Source organism: Nothobranchius furzeri, chromosome 1 (assembly GCF_043380555.1).
Source record: "Nothobranchius furzeri strain GRZ-AD chromosome 1, NfurGRZ-RIMD1, whole genome shotgun sequence".
Classification (NCBI taxonomy): domain Eukaryota; kingdom Metazoa; phylum Chordata; class Actinopteri; order Cyprinodontiformes; family Nothobranchiidae; genus Nothobranchius; species Nothobranchius furzeri.
The window spans coordinates 94,652,920-94,672,685 of NC_091741.1; the positions used below are offsets into that span (position 1 = coordinate 94,652,920).

Genomic DNA, 19,766 nt, shown 5'->3' on the forward strand with positions numbered 1-19,766 from the left:
GGCCGCGTTGGATGCTGGACGTCTGTTATTGGTCAGCCAAACAACCCAACGTCATTTCCGGCATGACGTAGCTTCCCTTAAATGTAAACAGCGCGAGTGTTGACAATGGGCGGACACTCCACCGGCGCCTCTTCCTTCGTCGCTCTCGCAGTGCTCTTTCTAATAACAGCTGTTGTTCCTCTAGCTCAAGCAGCTCCTGCTTAAAGAGCAAGTCACCCCTTACAAGAAGCGTACTTCACTCCCACTTCATGTTTGAAAAATGCAACAAATGCTGTTGCCTAGCAGACTGAGAGGGTGGAGCCACTAACAAATACACACACTCACGACATTGTGACATCATAATGTACCAGTTTACATCATAGCATGCCTCTTAGCCAATAGCGGTGGCAGATTTAAATTCAAATGTAGTGAAGAGTTTTTACCTGACAACGGCACAACATTGACAGTTTCAGGCAGAAAATTTAAATTTTACCTAAAATGCACTAAAGTGCAAAACTATTGACTACACGTGTCTGCAGCACAATTAGACACGCATTTATATAGTTTATCAGAAAAAAATAGTTGATTTGGGGGTGACTTGCTCTTTAATAAAAGAATTCGCTTAATGCCTGTGTCGTCCATCTTTTCGCCAGTGTATGTGCGTTGCAAATAGTAAATAGTAGTAGGGCAGACACGTCACTACAAGAGTATGCACACCTGCATAGGAGCGCGCCCTCTGCTTTGGCGGTGAATTTCTTTGCAACAGGGTCGGGCCAGTAGGAATACAGAGGAGATACGACGCTGCAGCAGCGGGGGCGCACATGTGCCTTTGCTTAAGCATGAATCAGGCTTAACTGTTCATTGTGTGGGTTTCTGGGCAGCGAGAGGTGAAGCCTTGCAGACTGAGGTGCAGGAGACAACTTTGATTTCATTGTTCTACTCAGGCGTTGTTGTCCAAAGGCTGAAGTGTAAAACAGTCACAGCAGGGCTTCCTCCACGACGGCTCTCTGGAATCCACCGTGTGTTGCTGCTGCTCTAATCGTGTCAAGAGCGGCTCAGAATTTTAAAATATTCACCACTGTTTGTTTATCTCCCCGCCTTAAGCCAATTATTGCATGTGAACTTTCCTTTTGAGACTTGATGTTAGATCTGGTCCTCTAATAAAATCTCCTGAGGAAATCTGAGCGTGTGCTTTAATGTGTTTGCTGCAGAGTTTCCCATGCCAAAGACTGAACTGGTGCAGAAGTTCCACGTGCTGTATCTGGGAGAGACATCCGTCTCTCGCCCCATAGGTAAGACTGGACTTGTGTGATTCGTCTGAAGGGATTCTGATTGTTCTAGAACTTCCCTTCACCCTCACTGCTTGGTCTGCAGGTATGGACATCATAAATGGGGCCATAGAAAATCTCTTGGCCTCCACAGGTAAAGAGGACTGGACTCCTGTCGTACTGAGCATCGCTGACACCACAGTGGCCGTCATCAAAGAAAAGGCAAGGGCAATTTTTATCCTCATCCTGGGAATTCACAATTAAATCCAAGGAAGAGAACATGATTATTCTGTTTGATGGCTGTGCAGGAGGAAGAGGAGGAGGTGCTGGTGGAGTGCCGGGTTCGTTTCCTGTCCTTTATGGGCGTGGGACGGGACGTGCATACGTTCGCCTTCATTATGGACACCGGGAACCAGCATTTCCAGTGTCATGTGTTCTGGTGTGACCCTAACGCAGGCCTAGTCTCAGAAGCTGTGCAGGCGGCTTGTATGGTAGGTCTCTAAACCAAACACACACATTGTGTTGGTTGTTTCTGGTGAAGACACTGAAACATTCTGCTTTTGTTCTGTTTCTCAGCTCCGGTACCAGAAGTGTTTGGTGGCACGGCCGCCCTCTCAGCGTGCCGGCTCGTCCTCGTCTCCCTCTGCGGACTCAGTAACCCGCCGGGTCACCACCAGCGTAAAACGCAGCGTCCAGTCTCTCATAGACACTTTGAAACCCAAGAAACAGCCATCTGAACTTCCCCAGCAATGACCACTGACTGACTGCACCGCACTCTACACCGTCACCACTACGACACTTAACCAGTACCAGCCATGGTACCAGCCATGTATATAGAATATACCAAACATCACCACTGATCAAGAAATGCCTGATGATGCTTAAAGAATTAAGGGAAAGCGGGAATCAGTGGTCGACCTTTGACCCTTGAATGCCGGTTTGTCCAAGCGGATCTTTACACTAGATGGAATACTACTTAGAAGATCCAGAAGGAACACGCCTCTCAAACTGGTTATCGAGCAAGTTACCAGGTTCATCTCCATTTTTCCTCCCAGACTGGATGAGCTGCAGCAGACTTCCAGGACAAAGAAAGAAAGGAGGTTTTCACTGTTATGAGAAATTTCACAAGTGAATGACTTGACTCGTGCAAAACCGAACGCGAGTACCAACAACAGCCTGCAGCTGCTCCACTAAAGACTTCAGATGTTTTGAAGCCTTCATTGTGACACGAGACAAAAGCTTCTTTTAAGACGAGTGAAGTCATTGTAATAATGAATTGTATGTAAATGATTGTATGAAGAGAAAAAACAGAGCACAAGTTTTGTAGATACAGACTGGTGGCGAGATCTGATTAGTGGGGTTTGCTTTTGCATGTTTTCCTGATAGGAGGGGTTGTGATTAACGCCGATTAGTTCTTGGTGAGCAGACGAGAAGATGCGAGCTCTCAGAAGGACTCATTTTCACTCATCCATGACTAGATTTACACGGGCACACGAACAATGCCCAACCGTGTTCCCGACTCATGACTAAGTGGAAAAGAACGGCCGAGTGTGGAAAATATTAATGATGGTTACTGGTTCATTCTTATTTTAGTCGAGAAGTAAACAATAGTTTTTAATGCATTTTGATGCTTAAGATTGTAATTTATTTTTTAAGGTAGGGGTAAAAAAAAAAGACTTTTAAAGCTGAAGAATGTCGAGATGCTTCTGTCTAAACTTGATAAATTCCTCAGGAGTTTTTATGCAGATACCCAGGATTGCAAGAGATGCAAGGAATTCCAAACCCAGGCGGGTAGAAGTGAAGCGCCTGTGGCCAAAATGCTCAACAGCACCATAAGTGGCCAGGAAAAGAACGAGTGTGAGGATTCTGTGTTTTCTCATCCTCAGAAAGCCCAACCTGTGTACTCTCACTCACAATAATAATCCACGTCCAAACCCACAAAGAAACACGAATAGCAGTCAGATGAAGAAAAAAACAAGAATGCTGTTAAAAGTTTTGACAAAGCTCCTACAGCTGGAGCCTCCACCTGCACTCGGCGTCAACTCTGTGGATGCGGTTAATTCAAAGTGAACTTTTAACAAAGCGATGCGAAACTCCTCATTTCTGTTTGTCACCCATCTCTTCACCATGTAAATGTAATCTGTTGTGACAATAAATGCATTGCCAAAAAGGGTCTGCAGCCTTTTGTCTGCACGTTTGATCTCTCTGACACATTCGTGCCTCTAGATGCGTTTGAGAAGACAGTCGGGAGATTCTGCAGCTCGGTAAAACTTTAATGACGGATCCTTTTTCACGCAAAATTAGAAATGTTCCATTAGAATTTTACAGGTCCAAGAGGAGGGTGGGATTCATTCACATGACGCGTGCGGGGACGCCGGGTTACAAATGGTGCTGTGGTGCCTTCCACCTTCCAGGAAAGGACCCTCTGCAACTGTGCTGAGGTTGGAATGAGCCGGGGAAGTTCAGCACCGGCAGGACGAGCACCACGGGCTTCTGCGCATCCGCCCGGGTTCTACGGGGACGAACGACTGGAGCTGCGGGGCTGGAGGGAGGAACGGCAGACCGCAGCGTACTGGAGGTTTTAGTGGGGAACTTCGCTGGTCTGCTTTTGTGGGGCTTAAAGGAGGAGGAGGGGGTTGGAGGGCATTCTTGTTTGGAGTGGAAGATGGAGCATGGCACTTGGAGTTTTCCTGAAAGAGACAAACACAAAACACCGTATCGACTGATGGAGCAAACATCTTCAAATGAAACTCGAGTTCTTACTAGTTCTCATTCTCTAAGACATCAAGCTACAGTCATTTTAGCGTTGAACAAAAACTGACAACAGCAGATCTAAAAAAAAACTACTTATGATGTATTATTCAGCGAGCTTTGGTGAAATGCTTTTAAGGAGCCAGAGAGGGACACTTTAGTACTTAATTCACCTCTGCATTTAAAAAGCCCGTCTAATTTTCATTAAACATAAACAACTAATTAATACAAAGAACTGAGTGGAAGTGTGGGGCAGACCTTGTGATGGCTGCTGGAGCTCCTGATGCCTGATGCTGCCTTTGGCTTGCCGCTTTCTGCTCCGCGTGCAGGCAGAGACATGGGCCTGAGAGCAGAGAGCCTGAGCTGTTGTCTTCGCCCCACCGGCGTCCTCGTGGTGCTTTTTCTGGTTCACGCCGATCCCGTCAAAGAGGCCTTTTGCATTTGCTCTGGCGATTAAATCCCGCGGTGCTTCCTGGATCGCTGGATCGGGCTATTGAGAAATAATTACCCAATATTAGTCATGGTGAAAACAAGGTGGTGAGTTTCAGAGGATGGCAGCCAAAGTTAGGACACACACAGAGGAGACGACCACCGTGTCCTTGCTGCTGGATGCAGGGTCGCCTGCTGTCTCAGCACCACCCAGCTGCTCACTTCAGTGCCTGAATAATTCACAAGTGCTGCGTACACACAACAGGGACATGCGGTCTCTGAGTTTGTGTGTGGGGCTTGTTCCTTAAGTGCCTTCTTGCACTTAAATGCAAATCTTTTCCAGTTTTCCTCCAACCTAAGTTGCTGCACACAGTTGTGCGTTAGGAAACGTAAAGCAGGGGCGTGTTCTGCACCGACGTGTCCCCGTGTGTTGACAGACACTATGCACTCAGGTGAACATTGTTTTAGAGGCGTCTCCGTTATGCAGTCTGCGGTGGAAGACGTGAACTTCATTGATGTTAACTCATACAGACAGGGGGCGCTGAATTATTCAACAGACACTCTGCATTGCCTCTTTTTTTGTCCCCCTTGCTCCGGTGAATCTCACTTCCTCTCCATCTCCACTAACCAACCACGCCATACTCTGTAAGTCTCTCATTTCCGACCACTCTGTGCCAAACGTCGCTGCTACAGCTAAACCCATTCTTTTTATTTTTATATCTTTTGCGTCAAAAATCGTCACATTCAATAAACCTCGGCAACGTCTAAATTCACAGGAGTCACTCTACACAATGGGGAAAGCAAACTATGTGATGTTCTGAATCTCCTTGAATATAGTCCAATAATATCTAGGAGAAGGGTGTTCTCTTTTTTTTTTTTTTTTTTTTTTTTTTTACATGTGATTCAAATTGTTTTCCTCAAGAAATGAGGCCAGAAGTGAATCACTTGAAATGTCTTTGTTGTCCCCAGCTGTTCATGCATGGAAAAGCTCACAACCAACTTTACGGTGCTCGGCCATGACACCTGATACAGGCCAGACGGCATTCAAACACTTATATAATTGCTATTTTTACTACGCTTTTCAGAGAGCCACAATAACTTTTGATTAGCTGAGTTTACTGGAGGTGGGGAGAGAAAAAAATCCTGTCTGAGGCACCGTTACAGCAGCTTGATTATCTTTTCATTCCTGTCTGTGGAGGTATAAAACATGATGAATGGTCAGAGAGAAACAGACAACAGCGCGATGGAGCGCCGTCACCCCCTCTGGGTGTAAGATGGCTTAATAACGTGCGTCAGAAGCATAAGGGCAGCTTTCATGATGCGAGGTGGTAATAAAATCAGAAACCTTCTGCATTATAAAGACCTGGGTAAGATCAGTCAGAGATGATGAGGTTTTTCTGAAGCGCTGCACAAACTCTGTTAGTTGCTGCGTCTCACTCAGGTGGAGGAGAAGCAGCAGCAGGGAGGAGGAGGGAGGGAATCAGAGTGAAAGGCTGATTAAAATATAAAAGCCTGGTTTTTTTAAACCTGCAGCAGAGCAGTCCCAAACGCCCGTCTTCATGAAATAAGAAAATCATTTTAGACAAGAAATCTCTACAATAACTAAGAATCCTTTCTAACACATTTATTCTGTATGTTCTTCTCAAGACCAGTTTATAAACAACTGATATATATATATATATATATATATATATATATATATATATATATATATATATAATAAAACTACAGGTAATTTAATAAAGAAGCAAATGAGCAAGGAAACAAGTTGCTTTAACTAAAAGTTTTGAGTGTGTGTGTTAACTCCTCACATCACCCTTTGGGTTACCCAGGCTTCCCACTGGGAGCGATTCAGACGCTCATCGGCTGCAGATACATTTAACGCAGCTGGTCCAGGATCATTCCATCACGGGAGAAATGCAAGATCACGCATGAGAGGTGAAAGATGGCACATGTCTGGTGTATTATCTGTTCCTTTCACTTTAAAGAACATGTCACAGACCTTATCTTTTAGTGGAGCAACAGGAAATCTGAATGTGTCTAATTTTGAAAGTTGTTGGAAGCATCACGCTGCCCGTGTCTGATTTTCAGTCCGGCCTGATCCGAACTGCTGAGCTTGCATGTTCTGGAATTCTAGCATGTAGAAACTAGACCTTCAGTGTGTATTTAGCTGTTAGCTCAGACACTATGCTTCCGTGTCTGATTCACACTTCTGGTCGCCCAGTGTGAACACCCATTGACATTAACGGAGGTTACAAGCTGCGTACAGCGTTATGCAGACATTACACAATGATTCTATATTTAGGATTATTGGAATATTTAATGAAAGAAACACTTGATCTGTCGACGTGAGTATATGTAAATGCACTAAACATCCAGCCAAAACAACCATTCCCCTAGTGGCTGATTCCAGTATTAAGTCCCGCTCCTACATGTAAACAATTTGGACGTATTCTTGATTAAAAAACAAACACCTATTTTTTTTTTCTAGCTGATGACTTGTTGACTCGTGTACTTGCTACTTTGCATGTTGAAATATTCATTTTTCTAACATATTTAGACACAAACATTTATCTGATGCCATGGGTGAGGTGGGTGAGGGTTTATAGCCCACCAGACTGAGGCTCCAACAGCACATGAACCAGCTGGATGGGTTCACTTTTGGAAGATGAGAGCTGAAGACAGTATGCCTGTTGTCCAATCAGGGTAAGCATATGGTCCCATATGATGTAAGTTCACAAACCATTCAGCCTCTCCTTTGCTGCTGCAGTTTCTGCTGAGGGACGCTCACCTTTCTGTCGACAACAGCCAAAAAGCAGCCGTTGCTAAACTCTGTGGGCTCCAGCATGAAGAAGGGCTCGGTTTCCTCTGCGGCTTCTCCGTGGTCAGGGGAGCTGAACGGGGGTGGGATTGGCCTGGATAAAAAGGTACAGCATGTGAAAGTAGGCAGCTACTAAAAATATAATTCTATAAAAGGCACATGAACAAAGTGTCTCAAGACTTACGTTCACAAATGTACACATTTACCAGACATCTGCATAAAGGCAGCGGGATCAGTAGATAATTCTACTTTTGTTTTATTGATGCGAGCCTGAGGCGCTGCCGGCACACCAGGCCAGCTCACTGCAGAGGGCAGTCAGTGCTGAGTTTAGGTCCACATGAATGGTAAAACTACAACAAGGCTTTGCAGGCAACTTAAAATGCAGAAGGAAAAAAAATAAATACTTTTGGATAAATATTAATTCAAGCTGTGAGGACTGTTCTCGCTGCGTTTAGAGACATAAACGGGAGCCTTTGGGTTCATTTTATTGAATCTCCTTCAGTTCCAGCCTGAGATTGAATGAGTCTGACAGATTCCTGATTAAAGGAGGACAGGAAACACCTTCAAAAGCCGACAGACAGCCTGGCACAAAGACTTGGAGCAGATGCACAAAGCTCACCTGAAGTTTGTGAGTTTTGGTTTCCCCTTCTGTCGGGGGCAGTCCCTGGCTTTCTGCAGGGCCGTGTTTAGCACATCCGCATTCTCCTCTGGGTACGATGAACAGGTGGAGTACACCACCGCCAAACGAATGGGAACTACACAAAAAATAAACATTCACAAACCCCCTGAACATTCATTTCTCCTGTGTTTTATTATTTTCTTCTTGTGCACGACCATTGCTGATTTGACTCAACTGCTGCTGGGTTATAGATTTGTTCACTTGCTGACTGTTTAACTACCGTCACTCAGGGTTTGATTTCTTTCTAACTAATTACAGCCACACAAAAACAATTAAAAGTCAGCTGAAAATAATCAGATCCTGATCTGCTGTGACAAACGAGAGCGGAGCGCAGACGGACACAAAAATGTCAAAAGATCAAAGACATGAAGCCAAAATAGTACGTGTGTGTGTGTGTGTGTGAGCATTTATCAATGCCTGTGCCCACATAAAGACACAGAAATGAGCCCATTGACTCGATTGAGCCATTGCACTCAATACACACTCACCATTAATTACCAGTCCCATTAGAAAGTATGTACACCGCCGAACAGATAGACAAGCACCGATCAATAGTTGTGTGTGATTAGAGGAGCTGGTTTACATTTTCACCCACCGAGAGACTCTACCTGCTTGATGAACAGAAGCTGGTCTGAACACAGACAGGAAACCATGGCTGGACCCTGGCTAATGAGTGTAGCTTATGGGCACCAATTAAAATGAGTAAATAGATGCAAACAGCACTATATAGACTAGAGGAGAAGGTAACTGACTGCTGAGCAGGTCTATGTTTTGTCTATAAAACATAGAACAAAGTCATTAAACAGAACAGATCCTGCTGAGGTGTTTGAGTCCACAAAGCGTGCAGAATATCAGGCTCAAGTTTGAATTACTTGAGCAAGAAGTGCTTCAGAGGACCTTGTCCAACCAGCACAGAGCAGCATTAGCATTTTTAATTAAAACTTAGACAATCTCTGAGGAGCGCAACAGGCCTGAGTCTAATGGCATATGAGATTAGATAATTAGGAAGCCTAAGCTTCTTTGTGTCAGCGAGGTAAGAGATGGTATACTCCTGAGACTGAGATGAAACAGCGCCTGTGTTAGAGTGAGGGTGTGTACGTATACATGAGGAAGGTGGATGTGCGCTCACGGTTCAAGGCGTGATCGATATCTTTCTTCTGCTGTGCAACCAGAGACTCCAGTTTGCTCTGGGCAATAGGACCGCGGGATAGGTCCTGCAGGAGGTCTGTGTCTGAGGGGAAAAGGCAAAAAAAAAGCTTCAGGTTTATTTAATTAACTGTTTTATTGAAACTGACTAATCACCTAGTCCAATTCAAATAGCATTCATATAAACTAGCTTTCCTTTGTCTCATAAACATTTTAAAAAACAAGGAGAGAATAGTGAGTTATCGTGGCCTTGCAGTGCGTTTGCATGATATCTTGATCTTTGATGCTGCATAAATGCAACAACATGCAGCATTAGATTTCACAAATGTGTCACTTTAAAAGCAGTTTCTGACTTCTCTGCAGAGCACGGATCCCTACCTCCATTTTCCTGCAGTATGAACTCCACAGGGTTACTGACTGCAGACACAGAACACCTGGGGATCAGCAGGATAACGCGCACCTTCTGAAGTCGCTTATCACCTCTGTCCAAAGACTGGAAGTCCTCCTGCATCAGCTTCACATCTATGCAGCACGCACACACACACACACGCACACACACACACACACACACACACACACACACACACACACACACACACACACACACACACACACACACACTATGATCAGCCACACATTTTCTCTGCTTTCCATCTTTTCGCTCTTCCATGCAAGCCAAGTGCTCCAAAAACGCCTCCAGGTTTCCTCTTTGCAATTACAAAAATCTCACCTCAGCCCTTCCCCTGTAATTGTTTTTCTAACAGCTGGATGAAGTGACAGCCACTCTCAGCAGATAGTATTTATACACTGAATAAGTCTCAGCAGACTCCCTGCTTTGCAGCATTCTGGCATGATATGAATACAGGAGTCTCTGGGAACTTCCTGTCAACAACTTTCTCTTTTCATCATAAAATCTGTCATTTCATTTTATAAATAGTGTAGCGATGTGACAAGGCTCCCTCTTTCTACTGTCTTTAGAGAAAAAAGACAACTAATGATGTCATGGAAAAGAGAAATCTTCTACTTCTCCCTCCGTCTCTAAAACAAATGCACAACGAGCTTACTCTTGCAGCCCATGATGGAGACCGTGTGCCGAAGCTTCTCCCTCTGCGCCTCTGTGCAGTCGTTGACACAAACATAAACAACGGGCTGATTCTTGCTGTCTGCTTTATGTTTCTGTGAAATGAGGGACGCCACGTGGAACACAGTGAGACCCGAGAAGCAGCCCACCATAAGAACATCTCCTTCCTCCGGTAAGAGGGAGCACGCCGCATTCGGGCCAAGACAGCATGATTTATCCTGCAGACACATCAAGGCAGTTTTGTAAAGACCACAAATATTCAGTAAAAAATATGAAAATGCATGAAAAATAGGAGGAAATGCACAAAATAAAAACTGTTAACATGTAGAAATAAAGTGTGACTCAAGGCTCATTAAGTGTGAGAGAACCAAGAGAAGGAGAGATGATTAATAAGACATTTATGGTGAATATTTGATTCAATTAGACCAGGGCGCGAGCTGCCGCTAGGGGGTGCACGAGGTGAAAAATGTAATGGCTGCGGAGCTCAGAGAAGTCTGTCATATGTCACCATTAGCGTAGCCAGAAACTCATTTGTGGGTGGGCCTAAGAAAAAGTAAGTGGGCCCAATAAATGCAATTGGAAACAAGTCAGCCTGAAGAAGCCGGCAGCCGTCGGCGAAACGTAGCGTCAATAACAGGTAGCAAAACTGCTTCTGTGTTTTAAAAAAGAACGACAACATGGAATTAGAAATAACGCACAGCAAGAACACACCTAAGATGAAAACAAGTATATTTTGCCTGTATGTGTGTGTGTGTCCTCCGCATGTGCCCTAGCTTCATAATAATGCGCTCCGAGCTTCAGCACTCTGACCTGCGCACGCTGTTAATAGCAAGATATGTTCCGTATTTGATCATTTTTAATGATGTTGGACAAATCTGAAGGTGGTGAGTCATTCTGGCAGATTGTAATTAACACCTGTCTCATGCAGGTGTTACGACATTGTAAACCTCACACACAGAACATTGTGGATGTAACAAAATAAATCAAGAAATGATTCCAATCTGAGCATTTTAGCATTATTATATTATTATATTAGCACACTGACCGTGGGACAGCATTCTAAACGTGTCAGGCTATGAACAGCGCGCTGAAGATCTGAAGTTCAGAGTGCGTCTGTCAGAGGTCAGCGCCTTGGGCTTCCTGACAGGGTTGCGGAAGGCGCTTTATAAATAAAGCTTTGATTGATTGATTGATTGATTGAGAGGTCAGACGCGTTCCAGCGGAACCACGGCTCACGGGTGTAATTTTACAACATTGGTTTAAATAGCGCCAATAACAAGATGCGGTGACTGGAGCGGCTCATGGAGCTTTGCCGCACACACACACACACACACACACACACACACACACACACACACACACACGCATACTGATTCAACAAACGCACGCTGTGCAAACTCCGGCATTGCGCGGCGCTGTGCCGTCAGACTGAAGGCAGAAATGAGGAGAGGGTGCTCGCTGCAGAACTACAAAGGCGGAGCTGCACCAGAGTCAACCCCGCCCATTCACGCAAACTCAGCCTAGCCCACTGACTTCCGTTTTTGTTTTCAACTTTATCGCAAACTGACCTGACCCACATGAATTACGGCTGTTACTAGTTTACAGTCGTTAATGCTATGTTCTGTGCTCCAATTAAACAAGATAAATATAACTTGCTACATGACAAAGTCTGAATATATCCCGAAATAAAAAGGTTTCTCGTAGCGAATATCTGCCCACAGCCGCTCTAATAAAAGTCGTGTACAACAGCATGTACCTCCTCCCTGTGGGTTCTGGTAGTCAAGTGGCAAGATCGTCTGACTTACATTTTGCTTTCCCCTCAGCTGATGCTGGTTCGATTCTCGGTGGGGTCGGCAACAATCTATTCAGCCAGCTGAAACATTGAATTTGTTCATATTTTAGTTGTAATGTTCATTTTCAGCAAAATATTTATGTCTCTACAAGTTCTTTGAATTTGGTCGTTCCTAAACAGCATTTTAGTTGAAACTCTGCTCACAGATGGACTCACACTGGCTAAATAAACGAATGAATAAATAAAAAAACACATTAGTCATTATATGTTAAACGGCATACCAATAAATTGTTGTAAACATAGTACTGGCAAGTGTAGCTAGAAATGAGGAAAAGAGATTATAGAATATTTCCACTGCTGGGAGGCGAACCTGCGCAAAACTACAAGTCAACCTGACACCATCACCACTACACCACCACATCTGATAAACGTAAGGTGGCGTTACATTTTATTATGTTATTTGGTGTGTCTTTGTAGATGGGATGTATGATTTTTCTGGCGGTGTCTCAGTAGAAGTCATTTCAGAAATAATTTGTCAGAAAATTCACAGAATATCCAGATTTGAGAACCAAAACCAGACCCGCTTCGGGTGAGGAGACCAAATTGAAGCTGAGATGGGAAGAAAATGCATGAATGAGGCCAAAAATGGCTTTGGCGTGTTTCTTATGAGGAAATGACAATATAACATGATTAAAAGTTCCAAAAGTTAGATTTTTAATTATATGGAACCTTTACAAAAACTGTTCAATTCACTTCTCAACTCCGTCCTCAATCTTGCATTTTTTAGCTATAACACCCTCTTTGGTTCCAGAATGCTATAAAGTCTGGCAACTGGAAGGAATTGGACTGACTCCGATAGAATGGGCGGGGCTGATTCTGGAATGGGCGGGGCTGACTCTGGTGCAGCTCCACCTTCTGGTGCAGCTCCACCTTTGTGGTTCTGCAGCGAGCACCACTTGGAAATGAGCGCTGCCTCCTCTGTGATAAAAACTTTTTATAGGTTTTATAACAACATTTTTCATTCAAGGTCAAATTAAGATATTAGCTTCTATTTTGGGATGACGTATTAAAATCGAGTCCGCTCCAGCCAGTGACTCCTCATGAACCTGACTACAGCTCATGTTACTGCAGCATTTGCTATTCCAGTCCGCGTGGCAGCGGATCGCAGATTCAGCCACACCATAAAACAGCAATAAGTCGGTCTCAGGCAAAAGGGAACCTCATGGCTATAGCTTTTCCATCTTTTTCCCGATAGACATTTGATTACGCACATGTAGGTGATCAGCTCAGGACAGTTTACGCAGAAGGAAGGAGAGCACTCTTGTCACAGGTTAAACGTTCCTACTTTAAGAAAACCGTTGAATTGCATTTTTGTTACCTGGGCATGGGTATATATATATATATATATATATATATATATATATATATATATATATATATATATATATATATATATATATATATATATATATATATATAGCCATGCCCTGATGCGGGTCTGGGGGGTGCGTCGACATGGTCGGGACATAGAAGGGGGTGCGCGGCTAAATACGTTTGGGAACCGCTGAATTAGACCAATTCATCAGATTAATGGTGTTGAGGTGGTGTGTGTTGCTCAGACTTTGATTTACACCGAGTAAAAAGTTGCATGATTAAACTGTCCCCACTTTCCCAACCTGATCATTCTTTATGGCTCAAAGTGAAGTGCAGCCGGAAGAACGGAAGAAATGTGAAATATGTGCAGAAACTAATCTCGGCTGGTGGAGGTGAACAAAGTTTTACAATCAATTCTAACTCGCCCACCACAAATAAGAAAGATCTGCAAAGGTTGATGTGGTTTTGTACATGTCTAGCAGCAAGCTTTTGTGTGTGTGTACAGCGTGTACCTGGGCGATGAGTTTGTGGTCACACAGCAGCTTGCTGAAGTACAACTGAGCTTTCAGCTGAGCTGGGAACACCAGAGTATCCCCACAGTGGGGGTCCTGGCAGAACGTATGACCCTTCAGTTGTTCTATCGATTTCACCTGCGAGAAGCCTGCATTCCTCAGCACACTCTGGACCTCATCAAGGCTGTGGAGGAACAAGGAGAGCAGGTTAGAGCAAGAGCGAGGTTATAAGGCAGGACAAAGAGGAGGACTGTCGTTGTAGATATTATCAGTGTGGAAATTATATTTTGGCCTTTAAAATGCTTTATCAGAGCTGCAAAATCCATTAACATGCACACACTCACACCCAGAACACACACCATTTGTCCCAACAGGTGACCTTTACAATATGAGAGCTGGCTGAGAGGTGTTGCTGATTAAATCTGTTCACAAAAGCAGGATTTACACCTACCTGTTGGAGCATATGACACCCACTCCCCAACACACACACACACACACACACACACACACACACACACACACACACACACACACGCACAGTTGTTTAATTGGCTGTCAGTTGAGCACCTATTCCATAAAACACTGAGTAGCAGCACGCGGTAAAGCTTGGTGTGTGTATGCTTTAGGTGCATTCCCATGTTTAGGTACAGGTGGGTGTGTGTGTGCGTGCGTGTGTGTGTGTGTGTGTTTACGTACCTGCTCTTCAGTGTGTTGACCCATGCGTACAGAGGAAGTTTTAGGGCCATCTCCTGTTTCTTCCTCACAGTCTCTGGCAGGAAGCACTCAATGCACGAGTGGTTGTGTCTGAGCCTGCAGCGGGCCAAAGCAGCCGCCAGTTTGGTTTTAAACCTGAATGCAACACAAGTGGTTTCTTTTACTGGTTTTACCAAATACATTCAGTTGTTATTTCTCTATAAAAGTGCCATTTGATTTTTTTACTCCATGTAGTCTTGTTACTGCACCTGAGGAGAACATTCTCCACTTCTCTAACAGCCTCTATGATCTCCCCTTTCCTCTGGCGTTTCCGTTTGGGGAACTTCCTGTCCTGGAAGTCAAAGAGCATGACAGCGACAAGGCCCATCTGGTCAGCTGGCTGGACAAAAGGAGCAAACATCACAGCTCATTTGTGACATGCACTTTACCAAAGTACATAAAAGGTGTTAGTACAATGTTTTCACACCAGATAGACACATTTCTCCCTTCAGTCATGTTGACTGAAGATCTTCATACACATTATGAAATGGTATCTAAGTGTACTTTGGGGATTTTAAATGACTCATCACTTATTATGAAGCACTCTGCAGTGACAGTACCTAGCTGTTGTAATTTAGAGGCTAAATTGCTGCTTTTATTTTAGGAAATGGACCACATAAGGACTCAAGGATGTCCTCTCTTAACCCCAATGCTGCCACTTAATTAAACCTAGGATGAAGCCTGAGTTATGTCTCCATCTCTCCTCCACACACACTTCTCTGCCTCTTTTTCTCTCCAAGTCTATGCCCTCTCTCTATCTCCACCTTTTCCTCCCTGAGGGTTGGAGGGCACCAGCCGCATTAGCAGCAGATGGTGTTCCATGGCAGCAACAGCTTGCCACATCCTCAATGCTGGGATAATGGGCAGAGAAGCCAGGATGCTACAGGGGTTTGTGCTGCAGCCAAGGAATTAGCAAACACTTAATATTCATTCCACAGGATCCAAATTTCTGATTTTGGAAAGGTCAGTTTCTCAATCAGGCTGTGGCAATCCACTAACTCTCTTTCATCCTCCCTCACCACCTCAGATTCTGCTTGTGCATTTCCAAGATTTGAACCCGGGAGTGTGGGAAAATTCCCACTCACTGAGGTTCCTGGCAACACTGTCCCATGTTGGGGAACTGCCAGAACTGTAAACATGCCAGACTCTGATCCAGGTGTCAACCTTGACAAACCGAGTTGGACTCATTTTTGAAGACCTTCGATGAGCTAAGTAAGTACTGGTTAAATATTCAATAGGCTCATAACATGACGCTTGAATTCATTTCCACTGTTCACTGACCTGGACTGTCCTTTTTCTAAGTTTTCTAAACCTTCTGGTAAATGATAAATGGTCAGTATTTGATATAGCGCCTTCTAGAGTCATGGAACCCTTCAAGACACTTTACAACACAACCAGTCATTCACCCATTCACACACACATTCACACACTGGTGGGGATGAGCTACGATGTAGCCACAGCTGCCCTGGGGCGCACTGACAGAGGCGAGACTGCCGAGCACTGGCGCCACCGGTCCCTCCGACCACCACCAGCAGGCAAAGTGGGTAAAGTGTCTTGCCCAAGGACACAACGACAGCAACAGACTGAGCAGGGCTCGAACCTGCAACCTTCCGATTACGGGGCAAGCACTTAACTCATGTGCCTCCGTCGCTCCATATTTTATTGCAATTTGAAAAAGTTCATCTTTGTAAAGGTACTGCTTCAAAGTGACAGAGTATTTTTTGGTAAAGTGTGTGAAAGCTGACATATTTTAATGTGTTTACTACCATTTATAAACATACTACACAGGATGGGTGCTGCCAATAAAAAGCTCCAAGGACATTTTAATTGGAACAGCTGAGATCTAAAATTAGACATTACATTTTCTTTTGTAATATAGATGTGTCATTATTTAGAGGTTCTAACCTAAAGCTGAAACACCTTTTCTTTTACTGGTTTCAGCATCACTAGCTTAGGTAGAAATTAGTTTATCTATCGATCAGGCTGGACGAGGAGCTGCCAAAGGGTTTTAGGTAAGAACTCAACTCTAATCCTTTTATTGTTTCCTGGAACTCTTACTGGTTATTTAATGACTTGTCCAAATATTTCCTTTTAAAGATGATGTTTTATTTAAACTTTGATAAGAAAATCATGATATGAAGTATGCACCACTCATAATTGTTTTTCAAATAGTTTAATTTTAACATTATGTAGACTAAAATTTTTGGAATGTTGTTTGTTTGGTTCAAAGTGCAACCTGTAAACCGATGAGTTTAAAACTTGAAAAACTTAAATGAATTTCCATGTCAACACATCACTAGCGGGAGGTACGTAAAACCGATGCTGAAGCCAAAAGGAAATGTGATGGCCGGCTGCAGAACATGTTTTAAGTCCCACCAAAATCAATTTAAGTGTAACATTGTCCTGACCAAAACATGAAGAATTCAAGAATTCCCATCTCACCCTCCGCGGGTGTGGTCTCATCCTTCCAAGCTCAGGTCCTCTACCAGAGGCCTGGGAGCTTGAGGTTTCTGAGCAGTATCTTAGCTATTCCTAGAACTGCATTTTTCTGGACTGAGATGTCTGATGTTCTTCCTGGGATCTGCTTTAGCCACTCCTCCAGTTTGGGGGTTACTGCCCCGATGACCATGGGCACCACCAATGTCTTCACTCTCCAGCTTTCTCAAGTTCACCATCACCTATTTGTCAGTCTGGATCTGGAAGTCCCACAGGAGCTTGGCTCTCTCATTCTCCACCACCTTAGGGGGTGTTACACACTATGACCTTGGAGCTTCTAGTCCATACTCTGCAGCGATGTTCCTGTACACGATGCCAGCCATTTGGTTGTGGCGTTTCATGTATGCTTTCCCTGCCAGCATCCATTGTCTCAGGGGCCTCTTTGCATGGCCTACACCTTGGGTCTTGTCTGGTGTGGTAGATCTTGGCCTCTGTTGCTCTGGTGTTCAGGGACTGTTCCTGTGACCCCATGATGAGTGCCACTGTGCTGTCCTTCAGACCAGCTCTTTCTAGCCATTGGTAGGATTTCTGGGTCTCAACCACTTCAGTTATCTGTCAATTGTACATCCAATGTAGGAGTTTGTCCTACCATGATGGTATTTCCACTGTTTGCCATTGTCTGAGACATTCACTGAGCATGTCATCTGTTGGGGCCTTATCCTTGAAGTACTAATGGATCTTGGATGTTTCATCCTGGACAGTGGCTCACACTCACTAGTGCTTGGCCTACTTTCTTAAGGCTAGTGCACAGGCTCAGGGTGCTGGATTTGGGATAGAACCCTTCATGCATGGTTAGGAGCTTCCGTGTCTTGACATCTGCAATCTGTATTTCTTCCTTTGGCCAGCTTATTATTCCTGCAGGATATCTGATTACTGACAGGGCATAGCTGTTTATTGCCCATGGGCCTCATTTATCAAGCTTGCTTACGCACAAAATGGGGTCAGAAAACTGCGTAAGCAACTTTCCACGCAAACTTTGGCATTTATGAAAGAAAACTTAGCGGAAAAATGTGCGCAACTTTATGTTGACTAAGGACCTGGCTTACGCACATTTTGGACATGGAGAGCGCCTGCAGTACTGCTGCTGAGAAGGATAAAATTATGAAATCCAGCATTATCACTTGTACCGCTTCATTTTCACACAGAACAAGACCCCCCACACGCACACACACACACACGCGCACACACGCACACACACACACAGACACACACACACAGCCTGAAGCCAGAATATGGAATGCAGAAATAAGCAGGGGGCCAGATTGAGACAGAATGTCATGTGTGTCAGGACGCCCTGGTGAGTGGAGCGGAGGCAAGGATCCAAACGCTGGGGAGGAAGCGGGCAGGCAGACAAACTAGAAAACTCAAAAGGGTTTTAATGATGTCTGGACACAGGACATGGAAACAATGAGGCAGCAAGAGACACAGAACTGGAGGGGTTTAAATACAAGAGGGCTGGGATCTTGGGTGATTGGGAAACGAGAGGCAGGTGGGAGCAATCAACAGAGACACATGCTGAACCAAATGGGGAGACAGGACAGGGTGTGACAATGTGTCTGTGACAGTGTGTGTCCTGTCACTGTGACCCGATTGATCATGCGCCCTGGCTACTTGGACAAGGAAGATCTCCGTTTGGGTGACTGGTTAGCGCGCGTGACTTTCACCCGGGAGTCTGGGGATCGAATCCTGATCGGATCTTTTTTTATATCCGCCACAGATCTCTCTGAAGAACTCAGCATTGACGGCTTCAGCAACACTGTGCCACTCCAGATTTTCTCTTATTTGTTTTGCAAAAGCACTTCCTTTCATTTCTCCACCTCACCCAGAAGTACCTCAATTTCCGCTTGTGAAATATCGCTTCCTTAATCTGCGGTCGTGATCGAAATGCTGCAACAAGCCAGCTTATGTATATGCATGAGATCCACGAGGCACTTTGCATTGACTATTTATGGCAGTAAGTGGGCGTGGTGAGGGCGGGATGTGACTAAAAAGCAACTGAGAAACATTCTCGTTAGTTTCTGATTTATGAAGCAGAGAATGCATGCAGCTGTGCGTACTCCATGTTTGATAGATCACAAACCTACTTGGCGTAAGTACTTTTTTTTTGCTGAGCTTGAGTACGGTTTTAGTAAGGATTCTACACAATGTTTGATAAATGAGACCCCAGGTCTTGTTCTTGCCATTGAGCTGACTTCTACGGATTTGCCTTACCCCCCTTGTAGGTATTATGCTGTGGCTCCTTTCCTTGTTGCTTCATCAAGGTTGCCATTGCTTGTGGGATACTAAGGTACTTGTAGCTGTCCTCAATGTCTGCTATTGTTCCTTCTAGGAGAGAGAGACCCCTTCTGTGTGGACTACGTTCCTTTTCTTTGTCACCATCCAACCACACGTCAAGTCCTAATGATTTTCCGATATCAGTGCTGTAGATCCCGGTGGTGTGGATCAGTGAGTCAATGTCTCGCTTGCTCTTGGCGTTCATCTTTATGTCACTCATGTAGAGGAGGAGGCTAATTGAGAGTCCATTCTTGAATCAGTATCCATAGCCAGTCTTGCTGAGTATTTGGCTGAGGTGATTCAGACCTATGCAGAACAGCAAAGGGGACAGGGTGTCTCCTTGGTATATGCCACATTTGACTGAGATTTGTGCAATTGGCTTGCAACTGGCCTCAAGGGTGGTTTTTCCAC

At 44.5% G+C, this 19,766-nt stretch overlaps 2 protein-coding genes across 12 annotated transcripts in view; one reads left to right on the forward strand and one right to left on the reverse strand.

Moving 5' to 3' along the window:
* LOC107376127 (amyloid beta precursor protein binding family B member 2) overlaps positions 1-3,417 on the forward strand; it is a 46,412-nt gene extending 42,995 nt beyond the window's left edge. For all 8 annotated transcript variants that reach the window (XM_015945094.3, XM_054739033.2, XM_054739032.2 and 5 more), the window contains 4 exons: positions 1,191-1,271; positions 1,354-1,469; positions 1,556-1,738; positions 1,824-3,417. In XM_015945094.3, coding sequence (XP_015800580.3) covers positions 1,191-1,271; positions 1,354-1,469; positions 1,556-1,738; positions 1,824-2,000 — 557 coding nt within the window. In that variant the 3' untranslated portion in view covers positions 2,001-3,417. The remainder of the gene's footprint in view (positions 1-1,190; positions 1,272-1,353; positions 1,470-1,555; positions 1,739-1,823) is intronic.
* LOC107373614 (putative methyltransferase NSUN7) overlaps positions 1,823-19,766 on the reverse strand; it is a 29,979-nt gene continuing 12,035 nt past the window's right edge. For 3 of the 4 annotated variants that reach the window (XM_054739038.2, XM_070555363.1, XM_070555371.1), the window contains 10 exons: positions 14,795-14,925; positions 14,529-14,681; positions 13,833-14,016; positions 10,138-10,372; positions 9,452-9,595; positions 9,057-9,158; positions 7,868-8,003; positions 7,219-7,342; positions 4,257-4,488; positions 1,823-3,937 (listed from right to left, as the gene is read on the reverse strand). In XM_054739038.2, the coding sequence (XP_054595013.2) occupies positions 3,627-3,937; positions 4,257-4,488; positions 7,219-7,342; positions 7,868-8,003; positions 9,057-9,158; positions 9,452-9,595; positions 10,138-10,372; positions 13,833-14,016; positions 14,529-14,681; positions 14,795-14,925 (1,752 nt within the window). In that variant the 3' untranslated portion in view covers positions 1,823-3,626. The remainder of the gene's footprint in view (positions 3,938-4,256; positions 4,489-7,218; positions 7,343-7,867; positions 8,004-9,056; positions 9,159-9,451; positions 9,596-10,137; positions 10,373-13,832; positions 14,017-14,528; positions 14,682-14,794; positions 14,926-19,766) is intronic. The other variant, XM_054739039.2, reaches the window with a different exon arrangement.